Source organism: Colius striatus, chromosome Z, assembly GCF_028858725.1.
Source record: "Colius striatus isolate bColStr4 chromosome Z, bColStr4.1.hap1, whole genome shotgun sequence".
Classification (NCBI taxonomy): Eukaryota; Metazoa; Chordata; class Aves; order Coliiformes; family Coliidae; genus Colius; species Colius striatus.
Window position 1 is genome coordinate 7,484,649 of NC_084790.1, and position 27,486 is coordinate 7,512,134.

A 27,486-nucleotide genomic window follows, 5' to 3' on the forward strand; every position below is an offset into this window, starting at 1 on the left:
ACTGTTTATGGAGAATTGATTTGAATTAATTCCCAAATAACCCCACTCTGCCTGCTACAGTGTGGCCATACTCTGCCTTTTGGTGCCAGATTCACTTTACCCCCAGGACAATGAGTGTTTCCGCAACTAAACAGCCTAAGCTACTTTGACCTTTCTCTTTCATAAGCAAATCCACTTTCTGGTTGGATAAATTGGACACAAATCAGATGGATTTGGAAATGATGACGTAATGACACAATTTTAATGTAAGGAAAGCTTATGCTGGTCTCTCTGGGAACAACAAAAGAAAATACATCAGGAGGCCTGATTGCCAGCATGTTATTTGCTGGGAATTCAATGCAGTGGGCAACACTGACACACAAGCTGGAACGAAAACAGCAGTCTGCAGGACTGTGGCTTGTGTCAACTCCTCCGAGATGATGAGCTTCCATGTGGAATTGCACTTATGAGATTAGTGGCTGTGGGGCATACATCTGTACATATAACTCACTTCTGGTCCTTTTTTTTTTTTTGATAGGAAAGTGTGATTACTGCTCAAAGAAGCTGCCGTTTAAAGATACCAGAGCAGATCAGTATTTTGTCCAGCCTGGTTCATTTGAATACAATGTTTCTATACCTACTGGCTTAGTGAAAAGTGTATCAACCTTTCTACAACTTTAATAGAAATTACTCTTTACCTAAAATAGTTCTTATTTCAGAGTCTTTTCAACTCTAATGCGAAAATACAGTAATACATAAGGCAGCTACGTACACTGAAATGCTTCTTTAGATAGCCTTTATCATTCTCCCTACTACAGATGAAGAACCAAATTCATCTTTTCCTTTACTCTTTTGATTCCTGCCTATTGAGTAAATCCATTATTTACAAGAAAGCAAACCTTTTTAAGAGCTTCCATTTTAGTCCATTTCTTTTTTGATTTAAAGATGTCTTCTCAGAAATTGAGACACATGTGCTTCCTCCAGGCTTTTATTCGTTTGAGCTTTGCTATCTGATGATTTTGCTTTTAGGTGGTTGGAAGCTGATTATTTCTATTCAGTCTCAGAGATCAAAAGAGGTTGACTTATGTGTGATTTTCTATCTTCAGGTTTTGTTGTGGCTTTTCTTTTTTTTCCCCTGTGACTATGCTTGGGTTTCTCTGGTCCTGAAATGTCACTTATCTGACAGGACTTATCCAGTGGTTCAGAGGTTTGGTTATTACTCAAATATTGAAGACTGAATTCCCAGGGTTGTGGTGATTCAAACACATCCATTTTCTCTCAGTACTTTTAATTTGTATTTTTCCTGCTCTATTCAGAAGAAGTTGTATTGTCAAATGCCTGGTTGCAAAGTTTCTGCGGAAAGATGAATGAGACTATAGGTAACCAAATCCTCAATGGTGTAAAGAAGTGACTTTTAAAATGGAACCCACAAGTACACTGGAGAAAGGTGTCACTTACTGTATGCAAAAAATATTTATTTTGCTTCAGTTTGTTTCAGGAATGTGGAAACCTACCCTGAAACCAACTTCCCATTACCACTTTCTTTAAAAAGGAAACTTTAGATAGTATTAAGCATCCAAACAAGCAGTGATGGGGTCCCCGGTACATTGTGCTATGATGAGAAAACAATTTATTTACAATTCTCTTACTTCTTTAAAGAAAAAAATTAGAATGACAGACGAACTGAGGTTTCTCCCACACATACTTGGAGGAATCTGGCTAGCTGGGTTATCTGTTTTGCAAAGGAGAGTTACAAAGACACCTTCAATACTGCACCTGGTGTTCCCTGCAGTGCTCACTGTGCCTAGAAGAGCAAACCACAGAATTTCAGGATGCATTCGGTTGGAAGGGAGCTCAAAACACCATCTCGTTCCAACCCTCTGCCATGAGCACAGACACCTTCCACTCGACCAGGGTGCTCCCAGAGCACCTGACTGAACCTTCCCTTCCCGAGGTTAGGACGGGTTGAGACAGATGTTGGGCCCGCTGGAAGCAGTCTCACGTCCCTCTCCTTCACCCAAAGGTTTAGGGGACCCCTGGCTCCAGTGAAACTGCAGCATCACGGCACTGCCTCCCCCTCCCCCCGCAGCAGCGGCCTGCGGGCCTGAGCCAGGGCTGCCGCTCCGTCGGACCTCTGCTTCCTATGCCGTGCCACGACCACAAAAGCAAAAAGACCAACCCCAAACTAGCCGGGGAGGAGGGCAGTATAAGCCAACTCCCGCTATGTCCTTGCCTCGACAGACGCATATATAGGTGAGCCGCCGGCAGCCGCTCCGCGCCCCTCCGTTAACTTTTCCGCCGGGCTACGCGCCCCTGCGCAGCCCAGCTCCGCGCAGCCCGCCCCCGCCGCGGCCACCGCGGGTTGACGGCGGCAAACTTTCCGCCTGGTGGGGCCGTGGAGGGGGCTTCGTCCTTCCTTCACGTTCCGCGGCTGCGGCTCCATCCCCGGTGCCAGCCCCGGGCTGCCTCGGCCGTGCCGCGCTGAGCGGGGGGCGGCGCGGCAGAGCCCCGCGCTCGTCCCCGGCGGCGGGCGCCGCTCCGTCCCGCCCCGCACGGGAGTGAAGGCGCCGGGCTCCGGCGGTCTCTGCTGCTGTCGCTCCCGCAGCCGCCGCAGCAGCAGGAGAAGGAGGAGGAGGATGGAGCCGGGCAAGGAGCCCCGGACGGCCTCGGCGGAGAAGCCCGGCGAGCCCGAGCCGCCGGTGTCCTTCCAGGCCCGGCTGTGGAAGAACCTGCAGCTGGGGGGCAAGGGCCGGAGCGGCGGCGGGCGGGCGGCAGCCGAGCGCCGCAGTGCGGAGCCCCCCGCCCCGCCGCCAGCCGCCAGCGGCAAGGGGGACCCGCCGGCCGGCGCCAAGTGGAGCGGCTTCAAGCGGCGGAAGCAAGCGCTGGACCGCGTCTTCTCGTCCTCGCAGCCCAACCTCTGCTGCTCGGCCGCCGAGCCGCTGGAGTCGGGCGGCGAGTCCGGCTCCGCCCTGCGCCGCCTGCGAGAGCACCTGCTGCCCCAGGGCAAGGGGCCGCCGCCCGGCCGCCACGACCCCGCCACCGGCGATGAGGGGCCCAAGGGCGCCAAGGACGGGCGCCGGCCCGGGGCGCACCTGTCCCACCAGAAGAGCTCGTCGCTGCCCAGCGCCGCCTGCCTGGAGCAGCTGCTGCAAGGCTCGCCCACCGCCGGCCGGCGGAAGGAGCAGCGGGCGGAGGAGAGCGAGGGCGGCGCGGTGAGTGTCGGTCCCCGCCGGGCTGCGCTGGCGGGCAGTGCTAGCGGCCCTCGGCGGGGCGAGGCGGGAAGGTGGTCCCCGGGGAGGCGTGAAGGGAAGGGAGGCGGGAGGGCGGCCGCTGGGAAGGGAGGGGGACGGGAGGCGAGGCGGGAAGGCGGCCGGGGACGACGCCGGTGCGCTCCATCGCCCACCGGTGCAAAGCGCCCTTCGGCTGAGGGGAAGGGCCGCCGCGGGGCTCCGCGCTGCTCCGGCGCGACGTTCTCCGCTGCGGGGCCCGGCTCGGGGCGGCGGGTGCGCTGCGCTGCGCCGGCCGCACATACTCCGGAGCGAGAGCAGCCTCTGGGACACCTTCCTCGTGTAAATCGCGTAGAGAAAAATTGTCCCGACGGCAGACGTTGGGGTTTCGCAGCGCAGGTGGCCCCGCTGTGGCGCCTCTCCGCAGAGAATACTCTTCTGCTGTGTCTCTCAGACAGAGCCCCTAGCTGCTGGTTTCTGACCTTGACACTTCCAGCGTGGCTTTTGCTCAGGTAACCTTGGCCTTTTCCTGGTTATCCAAATTTTAATTACTGTTTCATCTAATTTCCTCGGAACACCCAAACGACAACCACTAGTTCAAATGTACTAGACAGTAGATAATTAGTTGTCAGAACATACGAAGAGCTGTCACAACTGTCAGCTCGGGCTGATGAAGAAGTCGTTCTAACCTCATTGCTGGGGGAAAGTGGTGTACAAAACCATAGTTCTTCCAACTGTCAGTTTTGAAATTAAGTGGTGAATCTAGTGTTGATAGGGGCTGCCGAATCTTGGAATAAATTCCCTGTGAGAAAAGTACAAAACATATGAGTCATTCTGGAGTTTGTGTAATTCTAAGCAGCAATCCACTTAGTTGACTAATACGTATATTGTCTTCTGCCATAACTGGGGAAAAATGAGTTACTGAATTAAGAGACAACACACTGAATTAAGAGGCAGCACTCTCTGTTTTGTGTCAAAATGGAACTATATGAATATATCTGGCTTCTGTCTGGGCTACAGAAGTTCTGGTCACGGTCTGGTGAAGACCAGTAGTGTTTCTGTGAGGACTTTGAAGCATCACTTGAAGCCAGCAGGGCTTGATGTCTCTGCAGAGTTCAGCTCTCATCTTTACAAACAGGAGAGCTAGACCTTAATAGGCCCACTCACCATCACTGGTTTGGGGATAAGCACCATGATCTGCCATGGTTTTTCCTTGTATAACCCATGTTTGTATGTGTTTTAGGCCCATGGTATTATTTTGATAGATGCTTACAAAGTAGGCACTTCAATAGTCAGTAATTTTCTCCCGTAACCACTGGCTTACAAAACATTTTAAGTGTTACTGTTTGGAACTAGAGGATATTCTTCTCTTTCAAAGTCTGCTACATCTAGCAATTAATAAATCTGAAAATGTGGGGATTTTTTTCAGTGTTGTGTTTAGCAAAGAAACAGCACAGTTAAGTACAAAGCATGTCAATTGTTATTTGGTTGTGAGGGCATCGCTCATGTCTTGAACAAGGTACAGTCATAACACTTGGAAAGAACACTGCTAATCAAAACAAAGTGGTACCTAAGCTTTCTAACACTTGTCTTTAATTAGCAGACTTATGGCCAATTCCTCCAATCAATTTCTACTATTAATTTAGGCTGTGCCAGCATGCCAAAATTGCTACTTTTGGTATTGAGTAAAGCTTGTTATGTCCCTTTTGTATTGATAGAATTTGCAGAGCTGTTGATCATGATGTTTGTTTTGGAGGGATGATTTGAAGTAGCTATCTGCTGTTCCCTAATCAGCACATCCTCTGCTCTTCTCATCTCTGGAGGTATAAGCTCACTCAGATTATTAAATCTGATTTGATTCACCAGCTTTGTTGAGCTGTGGAGTAGTCAGGCAAATGGGACTACAAAGCATTGCTAGATTGTCTTCAGTTGTCTCTGATCATAGAATCATAGAATGGTAGGGTTGGAAGAGACCCTTAGAGATCATCTAGTCCAACCCCCATGCAGAAGCAGGTCAACCTAGATCAGGTCATACAGGAACATGACCAGGTGGGTCTTGAAGACCTCCAAGGAAGGAGACTCCACAACCCCTCTGGGCAGCTTGTTCCAGTACTCCTTCACCCTCACACTAAAATAGTTTTTTCTTATATTTATTGTATTACTCTTCTATTTACACTGATGCTCTTCAGTGGTCTTTTACAGAGCATGTACCTTCCACTGTGAACAGCTGGAGTTTTCAATTCAATATATTTCAAGAGTCAAGTCTTTCCTGCTTACATACTGCACCCCCAGGGCAGTAAGGTCCCTGCCTAGCTTCTGTCATGGCATTTATATCCCTCTGAGGGTTTGGGATTAGAAGTCTGGTAACGTGAATCTGGAGTTACTTACATTTTTCAAATCCAAGTTTTACTTACAGCAGCACCGACTTTCAGAGGTGTCTAGATTTTTGTTGCCTGACAGCTTTACATGTCCAAAGATCAAATAAATTCTATTAGCTGATGGAATTACAAGAATGAAACTATCTTGAAGTAAAACAATACCAGAACTACAGCTGGCTTTAAAAAGCACTTAAGATTTGGTTGAAATACAGGGGTGAGCAAATGTTGCTGCCTGTTTTGGATCAAGGCTGTTGAATGTTTTAGCAAATTTGAATATTTTAGCAAAGATGGACGCAAAAAGATCTACTAGGTACTTTGAGGGAGAAGTCAGGGAAAGATGAAGTCCCACGACAAGTCAAATTTCTTGTTCTTTTAAGAGGAAATAATACTGTTGTGTCATAAGTGAAAGGAATGAGGGGGGAATCTTATTAACATTTACAAATATCTAAATGGTGGGTGTCAGGAGGTTGGGGCATCTATTGTATTGGGGCCCCATACTATTGTATCTAGCAACAGAACAGGGGGTAATGGGATGAAACTGGAACACAAAAAGTTCCATTTAAATATAAGAAAAAACTATTTCACTGTGAGGGTGAGGGAGCCCTGGGACAGGCTGCCCAGAGGGGTTGTGGAGTCTCCTTCCTTGGAGGTCTTCAAGACCCACCTGGACATGTTCCTATGGGACCTGATCTAGGTTGACCAGCTTCTGCAGGGGGTTTGGACTAGATGATTTCTAAAGGTCCCTTCCAACCCTACCATTCTATGATTCTATGAGTACAAGTTAATGTGATGGATGGGAGAACTTCCAGTGTAAGTTTCTGTACTCTGTGTGGATTTGTTCTTGGAGTATTCTTTTTCACATAGTCAAACAACTTAAAAATAATTCAAATTAATTATTGTATAGTGGTATTGCACTACATGTGGAGAGTTTAGCAGAGGCTGAGTTTTCTCAGCACTGGATAAATCTTCTGTGGAAGATTAGTATATTGATTTGAGTAAAGATGCACACCTAAGAGTGGAGTCTTATGCAAAGAATAACCATTACATTTTAGCACTGAATAGTGATCTAGTTCTGTCCTGAAAACTAAATAGTTGTGAAAGCTGTTCTTGAATAGTTTTGTGGGGAGAAAGGTATCGTAACTACTGTATTTGTTGGCAGGAAAGTTAGATTCCTTTGAAAGAGTAGCTAAAGTGTAAATAGAGTTTATTAAGACAAAGAAATAAATAGATGTGGAATTACACATCAGATTACAGATCTGATTGGCCAAACCTTTCCTATCCCTAGACATGGCATCCAGTCATATTGATAGAGTTGAAAGCCACAGGACATATGGCACAGCCTTGAGGGAGTGAGCTGGGACTAATCAAAATGTCTTGGAGTGTTTCATGGGCAGGAGATGACAGTAACCCTCCAAGGGTTCTGCTGCTGCATAGGCCTTCCAGTTGCTGGGTGTGCTGCTGTGCAAACTAGGAGGGTAGAAATATCACTGTTTCAAAGACTTGCAGTAGTAAAGAACTTGTGAATGTTTCATCATCTTAATCAGAGAACAAGGGTGGGAGCACATGTCATCTTGGGACAACAGAGGATGTGAAGAGTGCTTAGGGAGGGAGTTCCTGCCTGAAGGGGTGTCCAGGTTTCAGCCTGTCTGACAAGAACTCTTGTGGGTATGTTTCACTGATGGGTTTTCTTGCAAGGTAATGATCTGTTAGGTTGAAAGAATGAACAGGTTCTTAACCACTTCCTTCCCATGTCTCCAGTTTTGTGGTTATATGGGTGAGCTGGAGATGTGAGGAAGGTGCTGGGGTTACTGCAGTGGGAGGAAGAGAAGGCGGCCAAGGTTGCTGCTCAACCTCTAAGTGCATAGATGTAGGAAATGAAGATTTATTAGCATTGCTACACACAGTACTACTTGCTTAATTAATAAACGTTCTTCACACCTACATTTGTGGGTCTTCAGAGTCAGAGATTGGATAACAGTGGTCTAGACTGTTTAATGCAGCGTGATGCAGGAGAGGTGAGACAAGGAAAACTCCAGAGGGCCTCTCCCATTGTCTCAGTGATATATAAGTGTATATATACATTTCTACAGATATGAATATATATCTGTAATTAGAAGATCAATAAAATTGGAGTAATAGTGAGGTGTGTGGCACATGACAGCAATTTGCAGAAAAAAAGAGAGTTTAATGAGCTGGTTTGTGTGAAAAGAGGTTGCACTTCCAGGGCAAAGAACATGATGTGGTACTGAGATGTCTGGGAAGAAGAATGGGAAGAGTACTGATGAAGAGGAGCAGAGGCAGAGCTGTGAGGAAGCCTGAAGAAAAAAAGTATTTCTAATTTGGTGTGGAGGATGATGCAAAACTAATGAAAACCTGACTGGCGTACTGTGCATGTTTTTCTGTCTATACCATTAAAAAAAAATAAAAATCCAAATCTGGCTTAGATCCACAGGAGTCAAGGAAGCTACACAAGGGAAAAATTTGGCTTGCTTGTTCTAATTGGTGTGTGTCACAGGTCATGTTTCAGTAATTGATCCAGTCAGTTAAGACAAGAGAACAAAATAAAGACAGGAAAAGGTTGAAAATGTCACTGAAAAGCTGCACAGATAATGTCACCCAAGAGATTCTTGGTTGCTACTTTAGATTTCTAAGAAGCTGCACTGGGAAAGGGGAAGGTGCTGAAGAAAATCGGATACTTCTGAATGTCCAGGATTACTTTTTCCTGAGAGAATGCCAATGCAAACCAAGGAGAGCTGGAGAGAACTGTTTTGCTCTTGGTCCATGATTTGAGGGCAGCAAGTTCTGAGAATAAGATGGCAAATTTTAGAAAAAAGGAGAAATCTCGGTTTTGGGGATCTGGCCACTGATACATAGGGAATAGTGAATGGTTAGGCTGGGTTAGAAGAGGCTGGAGTTTGTTGATAGAAATTACATAGAAGTAAAAATAACAAACAGGAATAAAAAGCTTTTGCTAACATTCACTTCTTTTTAAGAAAGCTGTTGCAATCTCTCAAGGCTGTTTGTTTCTCCAAGAGTTTAGTTAGACGTCTGAATTTTGTCAAGCGATGTTCTGCATTGCCTTGTTTTGTCACTGTATTAATTTCTAATACAAGGTTTATCTTTCAGCAACTTGAGGTGCCTTAATCTCTTTCTTATGCCCTATCAGCCCCTGACCAGTCTGTCAGCTTACAGAGTGTTAATGTAGTGTGAGTATATTAATGATGTGAAAACCGAGAGGTGGCACAACAGAATTGTATTTAATTATATTCTGAATAAGCTTTGCTTAATTAACTGAAGAATCTCTCCAGAGTTTTCAAAGTGAGCTGCATCATGTTTTTGGAATTGGCCACTACAGTTTTATCCTTGTGTGAAACACTGGAATATTTCAAAGTGACCTAGTAGCAGCTGTTGATTTACCGTTTATCAATGACCTCATTTAAGCTTTGCTTATTTTTTTTTTTGCTGCCATTACTGCTCATGTGTAAAGATATTCATAATAAAATAATTATATTGAGAATAATAGATGGATAGGAATTGCAACAGTCCTTGCACTGAAGGAACAAAAAAAACCCCACCTTTTTTCCACCTAGTGACTCTGCTGTAAAGTGATTAACTTTCAGTAATGGGATTCTAGCTGGATTTCATGTAACTTTGTTAAAATTCTGTTACTTCAGTGTACTTCATGTATGTATTTCATAACCTTCTGAATTGTGTTGAGCTTTTTGAATGTAAACAGGTAAACACTTGAACATCATTATAGCATTAAACTTTTTTTTTTCTCAAGAAATGTTGAAAAATGTTATTTCCTTTTGCTTGAAATTTTGGTTGCAGAAAATTGTTAGGCACACCAATGACTTATCATCAGTTACTGTATTGTAATGAGAAGTACCATGTACTATTTTAAAAAATATGACTAAAGCAGTTTTAAAACTGCCAGTATGTCATTCAGCACCCAGGTGTGTAGGTAGTTCTAATTTAATTATTTTGTCTTGTCTATTAATAGACCCAAGTATCTTTTTTTTTTTTTTTCCCCTCCACCTTTCCTTTTACGTGAATTAATGGTCTTTGGCAAGACAACTGAGAGACTCTACATTGATCTGTAGACTGAATTTGGCTTTTCCTCTCTAATCTCATTATTGATCCTAGATCTCAGATACTGTGTTACCTTCTAGGGAATTTTAAGAAGGTAACTATATGAAGCTGTTATTTTTTTTTTCTCTTCCCTTGTGAAAAAAGGCAGAATTCCTCCAAACTTCATCTGTGGTAGACTTAATTTGCCAAAAGTGCAAATCAGATCACTTTTAGCTCTGTATGGAGCTTTCTTTTATGTAGAGTTTGTGTTCTGCTCAGGGAAATAGCAGTGTATTTTGATGTTGATCTGATGACAAACTGTAGGAAGCACTCATAAAAATGATTCCTTCAAACTTTCAAGTATTCAGTTCTTGTGAGGTAGCTGATTCATACTTTGCCCCCAAACCAGAGATTTCCTTTTTCAAAGACTTAGAGCTGTAATGGCCCATCGTTGTCACAAAATCTAGTTTTGAAAGTTTCAAACTGCACATGAGAAGTGAGACCTGGGGGTGAAGCTATGGCAAGGCTGAGGTATTTGTCAGTAAAGCAACCTTATTGCTTAGGTTTCATGTAAATGGTGAAGAGGAAGACTATATCTCAGTGAATCGAGTAATTAGTAAGGGTGGTGAACAGTCTTCTGCTCCTTCATTATCTACTTGAATGTTGCGGACTTACTTTCTGTGGTGGTTTAGCCCGGTGTGTACCAAGTCATAATATCACTCCCTTTCCTAAACTGGACAGGAGAGAGAAATATAACAAATGACTTGTGACTTGAGATAAGGATGGGGTGATCACTCATCAATTAGTGTCAAGGCTACAGGACAGACATATCTTAGGGAGAGAAAGGTTTGATTTATTAAAGAAACAATAAGAGCAAGGAGATGGGAAATAAAACTGAATTAAAAACACCTCCCCCCACCCTTCCCTCTTCCTGGTACTCCCCACCCAGCAGTGCAGGGGATGGGAGATGGGGGTTGCAGTCAATTCATTACAGATGGACTTTGCTGCTGCTTCTTCTCAGGGAGAGGCCTCCTCACACTCCCCACTGCTACACGGTGGGGTCCCTCCCCACAGGAGACAGTCCCTCATGAACTTCTCCAGTGTGGGTCCTTCCCATGGGCTGCAGTTCCTCATGAACTGCTCCAATGTGGGTCCTTCCCATGGGCATCCACCAGGAGAACAGTCCTTCAGGGACAGACTGCTCCAGCCTGAGTTCCTCACAGGATCACAAGCCCTGACAGCGAACCTACTCTGACATGGGCTCCTCTCTCCCCACAGACTTCCAGGTCCTACCAGGAACTTATTCCAGATAGGTCTTGAAATCCCCCAGAGAGGGAGCCTCCACACCCTCCCTGGGCAGCCTGTGCCAGGGCTCCCTCACTTGAACAGTAAAATAGTTTTTTCTTATGTTTAAATGGAACTTCTTGTGTTCCAGCTTCATTACATTAACACTTGTCATGTTATAGATATAACAGAAAAAAGAAATGTCCCAACCTCCTGACATCCACCATTTATATACTTGTAAATATTACTGAGATCCCCCTGCAGTCTCCTCCAGACTAAACAGCTCCAGTTCCCACAGCCTTTCCTCATAAGATACTTCAGTCCCCTGATCATCTTGGTGGCCCTGTGCTGGACTGTCTCCAGCAGTTCCCTGTCCCCTTTGAGCTGGGGAGCCTAAAGTACTGGACACAATACTGCAGATGAGACCTCACTAGCAATATATCCAGCTCTGCCTTGTTTGTGCTTTTCTGTAGCCAGTGGAGATGATATGATGTTGCATTTGTCTGAGAAGAGGTTCAGCAATAAGTCATTAACAAAGGATATCATACTCCTTCCAAAAAAACAAGTTAATTTTCTAGGTGAGTAAATCCCATAACTTAATTTGTAATTTAGCTATAGTCCATGGATAGAGTATGTCATGGGGAGAGCTGTGAGATACTCGTGACATTATGTTTTCAGAATGTTAAGTTTGGTTTGCATCTCAATAAAGAAATGGAAGAGGCAGTAGCACTGTATAGACCACACTGTTCCTGGGCATTGCGTCCATGTTTTCAGAGTATTGTCCATTAAATCCTGTCAATTCTAGAACAATGTGATTTTTTGCAACTTGTTTTTTAAGAAAAGACTAAATATGCTTAATATTTGTGTCTAAGTTTCCCTCAGAGAGTTGAAGATCTATTTAAGTTGCTCTGTCATTATTTTTTTTCCTGTGGATGATCATAGGATTTTCCAGTCATTAATACTGATAGCAATCTGGAAGTTACTTAACATTTTATCCTCACAAGTGAGGTTTTATGTTTAGAGTGTAGTTTTTTTCCCATTAATCCCAGTTCTTACTCTGTTGCATTTGAGACTTAACATCTCCGATGCTTAAAATGAAACTTTTGAATGTTGCTGGATATGATGTGATGTTTGTGTTTTACATGTTCCTACTTTCTTCAAGAATGAAAGCCTTCAAGTGCTACATTGGGTAGCAGGAACTCTAACTAGGTACCAATCAATGCTGAGTTCTTCGTCAATCAATGAGTTTTTCCTCATGGATGTGTATCTTATACCCCACAAGATAAGACCTAAGACTACAAGAAAGTTGGAGATTATGTGTAAACTTTACCACAGAAAGATCTAGTCCCCGTGTTTCATGTTCCTAGCATTCTGACCTGGAGGCATGGGTTAAAAGAGTGTGTTGATAAGTGTTTTTCTCTGGGAACTCTAAATGCAGTGCAACTCCTATTAGGAACTGTGCATTTATTGGTCACAATATGAAGGGTAAACAGTGGAATCCTTGATTTTATTATTCTTTGGGATTATGTAATTACAAGGCTGCACATTTTTTGTTTCCCACTAGGTGGAGAAATTCTGGAGTAGATGACTCTTAACCACCTCTGGTTAAAGGGGTTTTGATCAACTTACCCTTCTTCTGCCATTAAATTTTTTATTGCTGACCTTATGTAGATAAATAGGTCACATCTCCAGGATAGTGGATTTTGCTTTTGTTTGTTGGTTTAGTTTTTTAAATTTATTTTTATTTTCTTCCCCCTAGAAGTGTAGCAGAGTAAAAATCTGCGTTGAATTGCAAACATATGGTTCTGATAATGTGTCTTTTCACAGGTGAAATGCATGCCATTAATTTTGGACAGTGTTGAGGCCAGGTAATGGCATCACAGAAACACATCTAACTTCTGCAGTCAGTAGGAAGGGGACTTCAATTGCTGGGATAGTTTTGTTTAGCTGTCAAAATGTTAACCTGCAACACTTTCTCTGAACTCTCTATTAATTTTGATATTGGGAAGTGTGAACCTCTGTCAACAGAATTTTCTGTTATTCTTTGCTGTTAATTCTTTTAGATCTTAGTTTAACCCTTCATGTTTTTTGCACTTCTGCATTACTTCCTTCCATACTAAGTTGCTGCAAAAAAATCCAGAGGTAACAACAATGTATATGTCTGAATGAAATACTGTATTTTAAACTTTGCTTGAATATATGTACAGCTAATTCTTTATAGCTTTGCATTTTTTCTTTAGCTTCTCTCCACTTGCTTGAAACAGGAGAAAGTAAATTTCTTTCTAGAGAAAAAAAGCCAATTTAAGTCAATTGTTTACTCTTTCAGCTACAGTCACTGTTAAGATAGATGCTCTGCAAAAGTTGGTATCAAGACAGTTCTAGAAATACTACAGTATTCAAACTTATGCTTTCTTTGTCTTGTCCTATTCTGCTTATGACACAAAACTGAGAGGAGTGGCTGATGCTGATACATTGGAAGGCTGTGCTGCCTTTCAGCAAAATCTGGACTGTCTTTAGAACTTGGCAGAGAGGAACCTTATGAGATTCAACAGGACAAGTGCAGAGTCCTGCACCTGAGGAGGAACAATGCCATGCACCAGGACAGGCTGGGAGTGACCTGCTGGAGAGCAGCTCTGCAGAGAGAGACCTGGGAGTGCTGGTTGATGATAAACTAAACATGAGCCAGCAATGTGCCTTTGTGGCCAAGAAGGCCAATGGCATTCTGGGGGATGTTAAGAAGTGTGTGGCCAGTCAGTCAAAGGAGACTATACTCCCCCTGTACTCAGCCCTGGTGAGGCCACATCTGTAGTCGTGCATCTAGCTCTGGGCTCCCCAGTTCAAAAGAGACAGGAAACTGCTGGAGAGACTCGGCACAGGTCTACCAAGATGATCAGTCATTGTTCTGACAAAGAAAGCCTGAGAAACCTGGGGCTGTTTAGCCTGGAGAAGAGAAGGCTGAGAGGGGACCTTATGAGTGCTTATGAATACCTAAAGGCCAAGTGTCAAGAGGATGGAATGAGTCTTTATTTCTGTGGCACCTGGTAACAGGCACAATCTGGAACACAGAAAGTTCCACTGGAACTTGAAGAGAATCTCCTTTTCTGTAAGGATGAGGGAGCCATAGCAGAGTCCGCCTAGGGAGGATGTGGAGTCTCCTTCTCTGGAGGCTTCCAAACCTGCAGGAGGCTTGAGTGGGTGATCTCTAGAGGTCCTTTCTAACCCACACCATTCTGGGATTCTGTGATTCTGTAAGTATGTACTGACCTTTGACAAGCAATTTATATTTTTCACTAATCGTGCTCACCAGTACACTGCATTCTGAGCATGTCTCTTGTGTTACACTTTGGTCTTTCTCTGCTAGGCAAACATGACAAAGAAATGTAAAGGGAACACTGGCACAGGCTGCTCAGAAGGGGTGCGGAGTCCCCTTCTCTGGAGGTTTCCAAACCTACCTGGATGCATTCCTGTGCACTCTGATCAAGCAGTGGGGTTGGACTAGATGATCTCTAAAGGTTCCATCAGGCCCCAACCATTTGAAGGTTTTGTGTGATATTCTAGGGAAGTTCTGGAGCTGTTTCTTATGAAAATTGTATTCAAGAGTGAGTCATGAAATGTGATATTAGGCAGATTAGATTTTCTTTTTGGAGAAAAGCTGAGTGCTGTTTACATAAGGAAGCTGGCAGTAGTCTGAATGCCAGGCCTGCTATAGGTAGGGTGCCATTTGGTTTTGGTGTATCTGATCTGGCAGCATTCAGTTTACAGTGACTGCTGTGCTTGTGATCAGGGGATCATGTTAGGCAAAGATGAATAATCCTTTTAAGGTTTGCAAACATTTGATGAACAAGATAAAATTAATATGCCTTAGATTCTTTGTGCAGTATATCCAATTAAGCCATTCAGAACCTTGCAGTTAATTAATTTCCTTATTGTTTTCTCACCTTGTATGTACTCTTGTGTTTCATATCTCTCATGTAAGGAATGCATGGACTGCTGACTTTGCTGCTTCTGATGGGTGTTAACAGAGCAGCTAGACTGCCCTGTACCTAATTATAAATATTTTATGGAGTTTTTTAGACAAATACAAAAACCCCTATTTCTATGTACTGCCAGAGGGGTGAGAACCCAGATGCTTTTTCTGTTACCTGTGTTTAAGACAGCTTATGCTGTTCATATAATTATAAGAGAAAGAGAGTTGTAGCTAATGTGTTTGTTGGTAGCTGTTAGCCAAGTTCTCTTTCCAAGTCTTTTCTACTCAATTCTGGTGCCTAGAACAAAGCTCATGGCAGAGGTGACCAGCTGAAATTTAGTATCAGTCTGTGTGGACTGTCTGTGTGCAGACATACCTGATGTGTGGGAAGGAAGATGAGACTTTTCCCAGAAATGAATTCTTGTCCAGTTTCGACGGGACTTCATTTTCAGCTGTGGCAAAACTCCTGTGCTGTCTCCAGAAAACAGAACTACTTTTGTGGAACTCCAGATTCTTTTTCTTTTCTTTTCTTTTTTTTTTTTAACCCCAAAGCTAGAAAATTCTACTTATTAATTTAAGCTTTGGCTCAAAAAGTATATTTGATTCTATCTGGCAGATGGCTCTAAGTTCTTGGAGAAAGGGAACTAAACTCTTTCCATCAGGGTAAAGCAAATGATGACTTTCTACTGTTGTATTTTGTGGGTGAAGACTGAAGGTCTGGGAGGCTTCATGAAAAGCAGAAACAGTTATGGAGCTCTGTTAATTGGAGCTTCTACCTTTTATTTTAAGGACATCTTTACTTTTAAAGGCTTATTGGCCTCTTTGTCACATACTTTTTAGATTGTGTTACAGTTTTAATAACTTAAAAAATTTTGAACATTAATGACATTAATGCAGAACCTCAAAACACCCATTTACTGTAGCCATTATAGTGTTACTCTGAAAACCTTTTTATGCCACAGGAACTGGCTTTTGCAATTTGTTTTTCTTTAATGAAAATAACAGTAATACCATGTGGCTGTCAGCTGGAGTCCAGGAAATGTGGAACAATAAATGCATATTCATAATGTAACCCTTGTATGATGCATAAAAAGCCTTCTCTGAGTTACAGGAATTTGGAGTTGTAATATTTATCATGTTTATAAGATGAATGTTTGAGATTCAGCTAATAAATGTAGTTAATGTGCAGGGTAACAGTTGTGCAATTTATGTGCTAAATTTTATGTTAAAGTATTTTCTGTGAGTTGGTGAGGAGTAACAATTTGGAGTAACAATAGAAATGGTCAAATCATCCTGATGTGTTGGAGAACTATATTTCTGAAGTGATCCACAGAATGAAGATATTTTCGTTTTAAACTTGGATCTACATGGTTTGGTGTTGAGGGCTTGAAGGGGTTCTCCCCCCTCCCCTCCCCTCCCCTCCCCTCCCCTCCCCTCCCCTCCCCTCCCCTCCCCTCCCCTCCCCTCCCCTCCCCTCCCCTCCCCTCCCCTCCCCTCCCCTCCCCTCCCCTCCCTCCATTACAGTAGTCAGATGCTTTGATTGCCTGGCTTTCATATGGTGGATAGCTACATGGCTGTGTGGGGAAGACACCGGGTGTGAGACTGTAGGTAGCAGTATCTGAGCATATAGCTTGTGATATGTAGGCTTCCAGATGATACATTAGGTGTGACTTTAAAAGGTTTGTTTTCCTATTATTAAAACGGCTTCCTCAGCTTTAGAAAATTTAACAGTCATTTAGTCTGTATTTTCTGTATTTCACGGATCTTTTACAGAGGTTATATTTCTTAGTCACCTAATACAGAACTGAGCAGCTTCACTGTTTACAGATACTTCCTTATTTTTCACCAAGACTAGAAAAATGAAATAGGAAACACTCTAAAAATTCTGATGTAACATTAAAAAGTATGTTTGTAGCGTAATGAATTTTACCTGTTTTTGCTTTTCTCGATAGGCTCTTTTTAGCACTATGTCAACATGCAAAGTGCTGCCCTATTTTGGTTCCAAATTTTGCTTTCTATTTTTACTTAAAACTTGGGAATTTTGAGAAAACTCTGTTTTTTCTGAGTGAATATAAAATTACAGAAAAATTTGTCTCTAAACTAATAAATACACATAAATGGAGCTTTTCAGGGACCTTCAAGATTCTTCTTTCTCCCCTCAAAGATGATATATTGAAGGACAGCATGTATCTCCAGCTATGGTAGATAATTTCAAATGTTTAGAAGCCAACTATTAACTGCAGCTGTACAGTTTTCTGCTCTTTCTGCTGGTATTCTGTCATGCTATTCCTCCAGACAACTATTAACTTCAGGCCTATTTGTAGCAATGTTTTGAATAATACAAGCTGTAGTTAGTCACATATGGCCAGAAGCCTCTGTTAGTTGCAAAATTGCAGGCTAATATGGAATTTACTTGGTCTTTCTAGCTTGTGTTTCTTAACTGTTCATATCTTGGTCTTGAAGACCTGCCATATGATAGTTAAACCATTTACTAACAATAATGAAGTGCAAGCATAAAAAAAGCATGCTTTGTGTTTATTCCTGCCTGTTTCTGCTTATACTTTTCTTTTGCTGTAATAATGATCTCAAACTGAGATGGTGGTATGTTTTGTAATTGAGAAAAGGAACACCAGCACTGCCAATTAAAGGTTTATTGGTTAGTTGCTCTATTACATGATCTATACCCAAATAACAAGTGTTGTCAAAATCCTGGTGTCACTCACTTTGGTTAAGAAAGGAGCAGCAGCTGCTTACAGTGCATAAGAATATTGCTATTTTAAGAAATGGCTGCAAAATATCTAATTGAAAAGCAAGAGCTTTTACTTGTCCTTACATCAAGCAGTACCATGTCTGGGAGAGAGCACCATGAGCTATGCAGGTGCAGTAGTCCAGCACTTGCCAAGGAAAAGTACCAGGGCCTGTTAACTGTGTCTGTGTAGCACTTCTTCCTTGCTATGATGTTTCTTCTCAGAGCTAGCTCTCAGTTTTTTTTGTGAGGCTCCAGATGTGTGCAGAAACCTAAGGACTGAGCTGTATATGAGTGCAGGGGTGAGAAGGGCAAGGAGGAGAGATACCCATGATGTATTGTGGCTTTGCCCGGCCAGCAATGAAGCACCACAACATTCTCTCATTGCCTCCCATTCACCGCCATCCTCGTTAGGACAGTGGAGGCTCCAGCAAGATGGCAGGAAAAAGATAACCAAGGATGTTGTGGATTGAGACAAAGGCAGAGAGGGCTCACTGTCAATTACAGTTCCAGGCTAAACAGACTCCAGTACTCTACTGAGACAGGAAAGTGAGGAATGTTCATTCTATTACCAACAAGAAACAGAACAAAGAGTAAAAAGGGAGTAGGATGATGAGCAAATTACAACCAGCACTTTAAGATCTCCCTCCCCCATCCCTCCTTTCTTCCCGGGCTCAGCTCACTGCTCCCTATATCTCTACCTCTTTCTCCCTCAATGGCTCAGGGGAGTAGGGAATGCAGGATGTGGTCAATCTCTCACAGATGGTGTCTGCTGCTTCTCAGAGGACGACAGCTCCTGGCATTCTTCCCCTGCTTCAGTATGGGGTACTCCCACGGGACACAGTCCTTTATGAACTTCTCTGTTGTGGCTTCTTCCCAAAAGTTACAGCTTCTGCAAATACAGGGTTGTTCTCATGGGACACAGCCTACTCTGGGCATAGTCACTGCCCCTGGTGTGGGGTCTTCAATGAAATGCAAACAAATCACTGCTTCACCAGTCCTCTCCACCGGATGCAGGACTCCAATACACCTCCTCTCTTCCCTCACTGACCTTGGGGTCCATATGGTTACTTCTCTCTCTCCTCCAGCTCCTTGCACCACCACCAGCCAGGAAATAAGGAATAATAGAACTAGAAAGAACAGGAAGAACCTTCTTCTTCTGGCTTATTCTTAAAAAGTGATTGTGGAGGCATCTAATTGGTTCAGTCCCAGAAGTGGGTCTGGCTCAGAGCTGGGGAGAGTTTTGAGCAACTTCTTACAGGAGCCATCTTTACAGCCACTTCCCCATTACCTGAAATGGCTCCATGTCAATCCATGACTTTCCACAGTAGTGTACTTTGTTCGCTTTTGGTGTAGTGAGTGATGCAAAAGAACAAAAGGTGCTGACATGACTTAACTGCAATTAAGTATGGGCCATTGCTGTTCTAAGGTAGAGATCTTGACATATGTATTTCCTTGAGGAGTGCAATGGAGAATCTATACCGAAGTTTTGAGAGTTACTCTTTGGAGAGGTCATGACACTTAGGTGAAATGAATCTTAGACAACACACAAAGCATTTTGAAATGGAATAATTATGCAAGACAGCTACTCCAGAACCTGTAGAAGTCCCTTTCTAAGGAAAAGGTATCAGTCAATTGCTTGTTCTCACTTAATCCTTTTTTATCAAAGAATGACTTCATTCTGCTGATTTATTCTGATATGATTGATGTGATGTGTGTTAATTTTATTGCTAATGAGAGTGATGGAGGGAAGAAGAGATGGTTAGTAAAAGTGGGATTATAAGTACCATTCTTGGGATGCAAGGGGAGATACCAGTCCTTGGCAGGTGCTTTGGTCTGTAAGACTTCTGTCAGCTGTGCTGGGAACTTTGTCTTAGCAAAACAGATTTGGTTTCAGAATTAGGTGAAAACAGCATCCATGTAAGAGTGTGGGAAGTAGGTAAAGGGGAACACACAGGGAAGATGAGCAGAAACTTTGATATTACACAAAGTCCCTTCTGCTACTCTCTCTCAATGCCATGCATCCTCATCAGTACAATAATTTCTGTGCTAATAGCCAGAGACAAAATAAAATCCCAAGAGATTTACCTAGTGAATTCCAGTAGCTCTTCTGGTAACATGTTTCCTGGTTTCAGAATTAAAAGTTCTGGATGGAGGGAGCACCCTTCACTGCCCCATCAGTGTTTAATCCTGTCTTACAGTGGGCTCATTCTGGACCATTACTTCAAAATTTGTTATGGTCTTAATGGTATTGCAATGATAATGCAGTACTTGAAAGCATCAGCTGCTTTTCAATCATTCTGTCTTATTTATGTAACGCTCTTGTTAATGATTAGAGTCACAGGTTATGGATTTCCATATGTGCCCTGAAAATTAGTTGCTTGGTAAGGCAGATCCGTAGGTCCCAGTTATTAAAACAGTGCAGACTTTTGCTGCACAAAGGCGTTATGACAGATGGCACAGTGATCCAAGACTGCAGGAAAGTTGCACTAGTGTTGCTGTCACATTTTTTGGGTCTTTATGTACAACCTTCAGAAGCTACTGGTCTATTCTCTTTCACTACACAGCATCTGCAAGCATGTTGTCCTTTGGAAGGCACTTAGAAATTAGACAGGAGAGGTTGCAACTTTCTAGGTCATTCTGGCTGAAGTAGTTATCATTTGGTTTTTACAAATTCATCAAGGGAATGGAGTGGTTTTCAGCTATATATAGTGCATGATGAAGTCAATATTTCATCACTTTTAGGTTTGACAGAAAAAAAAAAGGATTTCTACGTTTTATTGACTAAATCTGTTAGGAGCAGGGCAGGACTAAACCCCATTAATTTATTTTTAAAATATGGAGAGGTTTATTACCATGTTGCTGAAATCTTTGTTGTTGAGCCTGAGATTGAGGTACTGGAGACTTAGAGAGTAAGAGTGTTCGACATTGTCTTTATTCTCACTACTAAAACTGAAGATTGAGATCTGAGAAGGCAGCAAAGTGGACATACATTTTTTTAAGAACCTGCCATGGAAAAATGAGTTATTTGCGACCAAACCTTATAAATCTTGACATTTTATTATTATCTGCTGACTGAGGAATTTGATATTTAGTGAAACATTTGTTTTATGAAAAGCGTACAAAGTATTTAATTTATCCTTTATTATACCTGTGTTTATCATGTACACTCCTTGTTACCTAGTGATGCTCCTGTGTGAAAGAAGCACTAACTCTTGCAGGGCTGGAGTATGAATTTTCAGAAAATCAGGATTGCTACTTATTTCTCACTGGTCAAGTATACTTACACTGGTCAATGTGTTGCTCATTGCTGAGGTTATTACATGTTAGTTATTCATTACATAATTTATTCATCTCATAATTTAAATGAAATCATTGTTTCTGTCTTCATTGCGCTGCACAGTTGGGAACCTGTAGTTCTATTACATAGTTTTCTTCAAACTATCAAAAATTCCCCGAGATCTAGTGACAAGATGTGGGAATGGCTCAGGGCTGCATCAGGGTAGGTTTGGACGTGATACTAGAAGTTACTTCTTTACCAAGAGCATGGTCAAACCCTGGAACAGGCTTCCTAGAGAGCTGGTTGATGCCCCAGGTCTGCCAGTGCAGGACAATGACTTTGGCAACATGCTTTAGGTTTTGGTCAGCCTTGAAGTAGTAAGGCAATTGGACTTGATGGTTATTGTAAGTCCCCTCCAGCTGAGATAGTCTATTCTGGAGGAACAGTGCAAAAAGGAAAATTGCAAAAGCACCATTGACTGTGACAAGCAAAATAGTTCTATTCCAATTGTTCAGTAAAATTAGGGGCTTCTGGTATTCATTTCATCAGAAAAATAAGCTTTTAAATAAAGTTCTCCTCTTAGCTTGTCAGAGGAATTGCTTTCCTAAATTCAACTGAATTGCCACTCACAATCCATCATGTTTTAGTTTAAGTAGACGAACTAAGACTGAATGTCATTTCTCCTGCTTGGGAATCTACTGTTGTTGTAACTTATGGGAGAGGAAGAAACTAGCTTGCTTGCTTTGATTATTTAATATCAGAAAGGGCCAACCTGCTGTAAGTAACACTTGTATTTTATTTGTGCTGCTTGATTCCCTATAATGGCAAAATACCTTGAGGTATAAAATGCATTAAAGTGGTCTCTTTTTTTTCCCCCAAATGACACTGTGGCTTCCGAAATAATAATTGAGGAAAGTTGCACACATCTTTTTTTTTTTTCCCCATGAGGAGGTTATGCATCAGTTCATGAGCAGTATCTGGCTAAAGTTATTACAAGAGAAAGACAATATTATTACTGGAGTAGCCATTATAACAATAAGCAGGAAGAGAAATCTGTTGGGCTCCTTTTTGGCAGATGTCTAATATTGTTTTCTGCAGTGCTTCTGTAATACGTCCAATCATTCCTGCCTCTCTTTCTGCCCCTGCTCAATCCCAGCAGCTTTCCATGGTTTTTTAGGTCTGGCTTTTATAATACTTTATACCAACAAGGGGCAAGAAAGTTTTGTGCAATCTAAAATGATAGTATTATGATTCATCAGTTCTTCTTGTCTTTTTATATAAAAAGTTTCTGCTATAGTGGTTGACTTCACAAGACTGTTAATTTTTTCTTTGTTGTATTGATACTAGTAGCATGTTGATCTGTGCTTATCTAAAAGTATTTTTCTTAAGTTATTTTCTGTTACTTTTCATTGAAATCCTCTGAGAGTCCTCCACCTCCTTAAAATGCCAAGATAAAAAAAATGGTGTGTAGTAAACTGACCTAGACATAAGCTACTCTCCAAGTCAAGCACACAAAAGTGCTTTCCAGTACAATTACTTTCAAAACATGAAACATACTTGCTGAGCAACCTAATAATGACAGGAGGAGATTAATGTGCTCAGCTTGTAAGTAAAAGGTTGAGCTGTGATTTGGGAGAAGTGTTTGAGCTTCCTGAAATATATGAGTTGAATGGTGCTAATGTACCTGTTTTGTCAAGAGTAACTAGTCATGTGATGTCTTACTGATTCATTTAGGACAGAAAAAATGTCACAAAATTAGTATTTAATTTCTTAGCAGATCAATAAATCCAAATTAAAAAGCTTTTATCAGAACTGCACCAAGTTTTTATTTTAAACTTCAAATCAAAATAATTAATTTTTGTGTTGATTTTTTTTTCACATTTGTGAAACAGGTAGGGAAATGAAAGGTTTTGTCCACTAACATTTAAGGTGAGATGTAATCTCAAAAAATGTCATAGCAGTCACCAGAAAACTGCAAAGGAGAACAGTGCAACAGTTAAAGCAGAAGTTGTTCAACAACGCCAAGTGCAGGCTCCTGCACATGAGTCGGGGGACTCTGGGCACAAATACAGACTGGATGTTGAGTGGATTGAGAGCAGCCCTGCAGATAGAGACTTGGGAATGTTGGTGGACAAAAATCTGAATATCAGGCAGCAAAGTGCACTCACATCCTGGAAAACTAACCCGCTCCTGGGCTGCATCCAAAGCAGTGTGGCCAGGAGGTCGAAGGAGTGAATTCAATATGCTGCTCTACTGACATTCCTCTGCAGTGCTGCCTCCAGCTCTGAGGCCCACACCAGAAGGACATGGAGCTGTTGGAGTGCGTCCAGAGGAGGGGAATGAAGATGATCCAATGTCTGCAGTTCTATAGAACTGAGTGAGTTGGACTTGTTCAAACTGGAGAAGTGAAGGTTCTAGAGAGACTTTAGAGCAGTCTCCAGTCCTTAAAGGATCTGACAAGAATCATAGAATCATGGAAAAGTAGGGGTTGGAAGAGACCTCTAAAGATCATCCAGTCCAACCCCCTGCTAAAGTAGGACCACCTAGATCAGGTTGCACAAGAACACATCCAGGTGGGTTTTGAAAACCTCCAGAGAAAGAGACTCAGCAGCCTCTCTTGTCAGACTGTATCAGGGCTGCCTCACCCATAGAGCAAAGAAGTTTTTCCTTATGAAGTGGAACTTTTGTGGTCCAGCTTATGTCCATTACCCCTTGTTCTGTCACTGGAGACAACAGAAAAAATGTTGTCCCATCCTCCTCTCACACACTTTTAAAATGTGTATTAATGACATCCCTCGTAAGTCTTTCTTTCTCTAGACTAAACAGCCCCAGGTCTCCCAGCCCTTCCTCAGAAAGATATTCAAGTCCCTTCAACATCTAGATAGCCCTGTGCTGGACTCTGCAATTCACTGTCTGTCTTGAGCTGAGGAGCCTAGAACTGGACGCAGGACTCCAGATGTAGTCTCACAGTGCAGAGTAGAGGAAGAGTTGGAGAACCTCCCTTGACCTGTTTGACACACTCTTCTTAATGCATCCCAGGATGCCATTGGCCTTCTTGGTCAATTGGCACATTGCTGGCTCATGTTTAATTTGCTGCTCACCAGAACTCCCAGGTCCTTCTCCTGGAGCTACTCTCCAAAAGGTCAACCCTACCCTGTCCTGGTGCACAGGGTTGTTCCTCCCCAGGTTCAGGACTCTGGGCTTGCCCTTGTTGAACCTCATGAGGTTCTTCTCTGCCCAGCTCTCCAGCCTGTCCAGATCTTGCTGAATGCAGGACAAAGAAAGCTGGGGAGGGACTTTGTACAAGGGCTTGGAGTGACAGGAAAAGGGGTCATGGGTTTAAATTTAAAGATGGGAGATTTAGAGGAGATATTAGGAAGAAATTCTTCCCTGAGAGGTTGGTGAGGCACTGGAACATATTGCCCAGTTTGCTCCATCCCCGTTCAAGGTCAGATTGGATGGTACTTTGAGTACTCTCATCTAGTTGGAAGGTTTCCCTGCCCGTGGCAGGAGATTGGAACAAGATGGTCTTTAAGATTCCTTCCAACCCAATCCATTTTGTTATTCTATGAATAAACAGCCATCAGCTACTCAGTTCAGTGATTACTGTTTCTAAGGAAGCTACTTAGAAACTGACATATGTGATATCTTATGTAAAACTGTGATTGATTTGTATCATTGCCTGACACTGAAATATGATATATGGAAAATATTTCAGACTTTTCTTTCAGGATGTGAAAGGTGATGCTAAGATAGTGATGGACTTTTTGATAAAGAAAGGAAAACTAGATTTTAATTTGAATGAAAGCTGTCTTTTCTCCCCAGGGTCCTTGTCTTTCAAAAATGGATGATATAAAAGGGAACTTCAACCAGTGGAGTGCTGGATCCATCACTGGGCTTGGGATATATTAATTAATTACACTTTCCCATCTGCCTGCAGATTTTGGATGCCTTCTGTAGGATCTGTTTTGTGCCAGCAGGGTGAGTGAATCAACTTGAGCTGCTGGAAAATGAATCCAATTCATTTAGTGGTCACAAAATTGTTTGATCTAATGCATGGGAAGAAGATTAAGGGGGATCTCAGATGACTGTAGTCTGATGGCTAGGCATTTAGATGAGTGTTAGCCAATGTTATTAAATTCCAGCTCAAATTTTGGCAGAAGAAGATGCATTTGGATTTGTATCAGCTAGATTGTGAGATTGTTCTACAATGGGATACTGTATTTAAATGTAGAATGTTACTTCCTTCTGTTGATTTTCTGTGAGGTCCTGAAAGGTAGGTGCACAGCAAGAGTTTCTGGCTTACAGCTTTCCCCAGGGTACCTGGGTTGGAAGATACTTTCTGTGAAAGTACTGAGAAGGTTGGGATAAGGAGGGGATTTTAAAACAGCTCTGTGCTGTTGAGTATCTGAAAGCTGAATATCTGGAAGACTTGGCTGGTGGAAATCAAAATGCAGACTTCACATGTACCTAAATTTAGAGGGCACTTGACCGGAGATTCTGCAAGTCTTGACGTCAGTGTTGGATAAGAGTTCCTCCAAGTTCAGCTGTGTCTCATGAATTCCTTCAGCGATAGGTTTTAAGACATGACCTTTAGACAAAAGGCTGTCTGAATATTATTTATCATAGAATGATTTTGGTTGGAAAAGACTTTTATAGATCATCAAGTCCAACCACTAAGCTCACACTGCCAACACCACCACTAAACCATGTCCCTCAGCTATGCAGTTTTTAAATATCTCCATAAATATATTTTTTAATATTTGATTGAGACTATTGCTTAAAGACTAGTGACATCAAGAAAAAGTATGACTGTGAATGACATCAAACCCCAGAGTCTCTGTACTTCAGTACACTTCAGTATAGCAGTAAGTTCCTACAGAGAAGTATGAAATGCATAGGTCCCACTTGATTGGCATTGTCTTCCTCATCCATAGATTTTGCTTAGGCAATGTGATCTTTAGTTTGTCTTGGGAATTTTAGATCAGCCTGTCCTACAAAAGACCTAAAAAGATGTGATACCTACAATCTTTCATCAACCAGTTCTCACTTGTTTTGGCCTATTGCAGATTCATAAGATAGGAAAAAACCCCAAAACCCGGTTTAAAAAAAAATTGGTGTCATATTTCTGACCCACTGCTGACAAGATACATTTTTTTATTCTGTAGTGTTGCTTGTATTTTATATCATATCACTTCTACATAATGCTAGTCTTTGTGTGCTGCTGTAATAGCTGGCATTTTTAATATTTAACATTTTGTATATTAATGTTAATATTCTGCTGAAACAAAGAAGTTGATGTAGTTAATCATGTGTATTTTTGGTCAAAGGAGGACTTGGGGGGTTGAAGTGAGTGATTCGGTTCAATTTTATTCTTGTTCTGAAAGCTGTATATTTCATCTTGATAAATTTTTAGGACAGAGCTCACCTGCAGTGTTGGATGAATCTCACTAATTTATTCCTTTGTGAATGGTCATTACAAAGCTTTAGGAAAAAGGCTCTGGCTTGTAAGGAAGAGCTGAATAAAATATCAGAGAAACAGTTCAGTCTGTTTTAGAGAACTTGTCTGGTTTTCCTCTCCCAATTTCAAAGCTATTTAAGCACCAGGAATTTCATGTAGCATTATTGTATTTATTTTTTACTGATGAATGATCATTTACTTAAAAAATGTTGTAAATAGCAAATACTAAGTGTCATTACATGGCAAATGCAGTGGCAATGGATTACAGCAGACAAAATAAAAAATAATTAAGAAGGGTTTTTTTTCCCAGAAGTTTTATTTAAAAGTATTTATATTTTGTTTCTCTGGGGAATGTACTTTCAGACTACCTACTCCATTCACTCAGTATTCTAAAGGCAGTAACTGTTCACCTTGGAGCTGGGATATATGTGTACCAAAAAGCCACAGTAATTTTTCTTTTGAACTGTTGCACAGAGCATATACATGAGATTGTCAGAAAACTTCAGTATGTTTGATGCTTAATTAAAAAAAAAAATAGCATAGATACTCTCTTTCTCCCCAGATACACAGAGATACCTGTATAGATGTGAAACAGCTTTTTAATATAACTGGTTTCTTTAAATTCTTATGATCATATTTTAACTTACCAGTAGGAGACCTGATTGTTCTGGAATTTGTATTACAACTGGAGCTGGTAAGGGCTCTGAATTTAAGAAATAAAGTTGCTTGTCTAAACTCTGAAATATAAACTTGTCTGACTTAGGCATTCACTTGAAAAACTGCAGATCTTGAGATTAATTTGGACTCATTGTTGGACAGTACTTCTGCTGAAAAAGAGAATTATTCTTAGATTCTGTAGCTGATCCAAAAGATGATATTTTCTGCCTTGGAATTTTAAACCAGAAGAGTGTTGCCAGAAGGTCAAGGGAGGTTCTACTTCCCCTCTACTATGCCCTGATGAGGCCTCATCTGGAGTCCTGTGTCCAGTTTTGGGCTCCTCAGCTCAAGAGGGACAGGAAAGTGCTGGAGAGAGTCCAGTGCAGGGCCACCAAGATGATCAGGGGAATGGAACATCTTTCATATGAGGAAAAGC

At 42.0% G+C, this 27,486-nt stretch overlaps 1 protein-coding gene across 1 annotated transcript in view; it reads left to right on the forward strand.

Moving 5' to 3' along the window:
* The first annotated feature begins 2,615 nt into the window (after window positions 1-2,615).
* Window positions 2,616-27,486, forward strand: part of MCTP1 (multiple C2 and transmembrane domain containing 1) — a 285,266-nt gene continuing 260,395 nt past the window's right edge. The window contains exon 1 of the mRNA XM_062017784.1: window positions 2,616-3,191. Coding sequence (XP_061873768.1) covers window positions 2,616-3,191 — 576 coding nt within the window. The remainder of the gene's footprint in view (window positions 3,192-27,486) is intronic.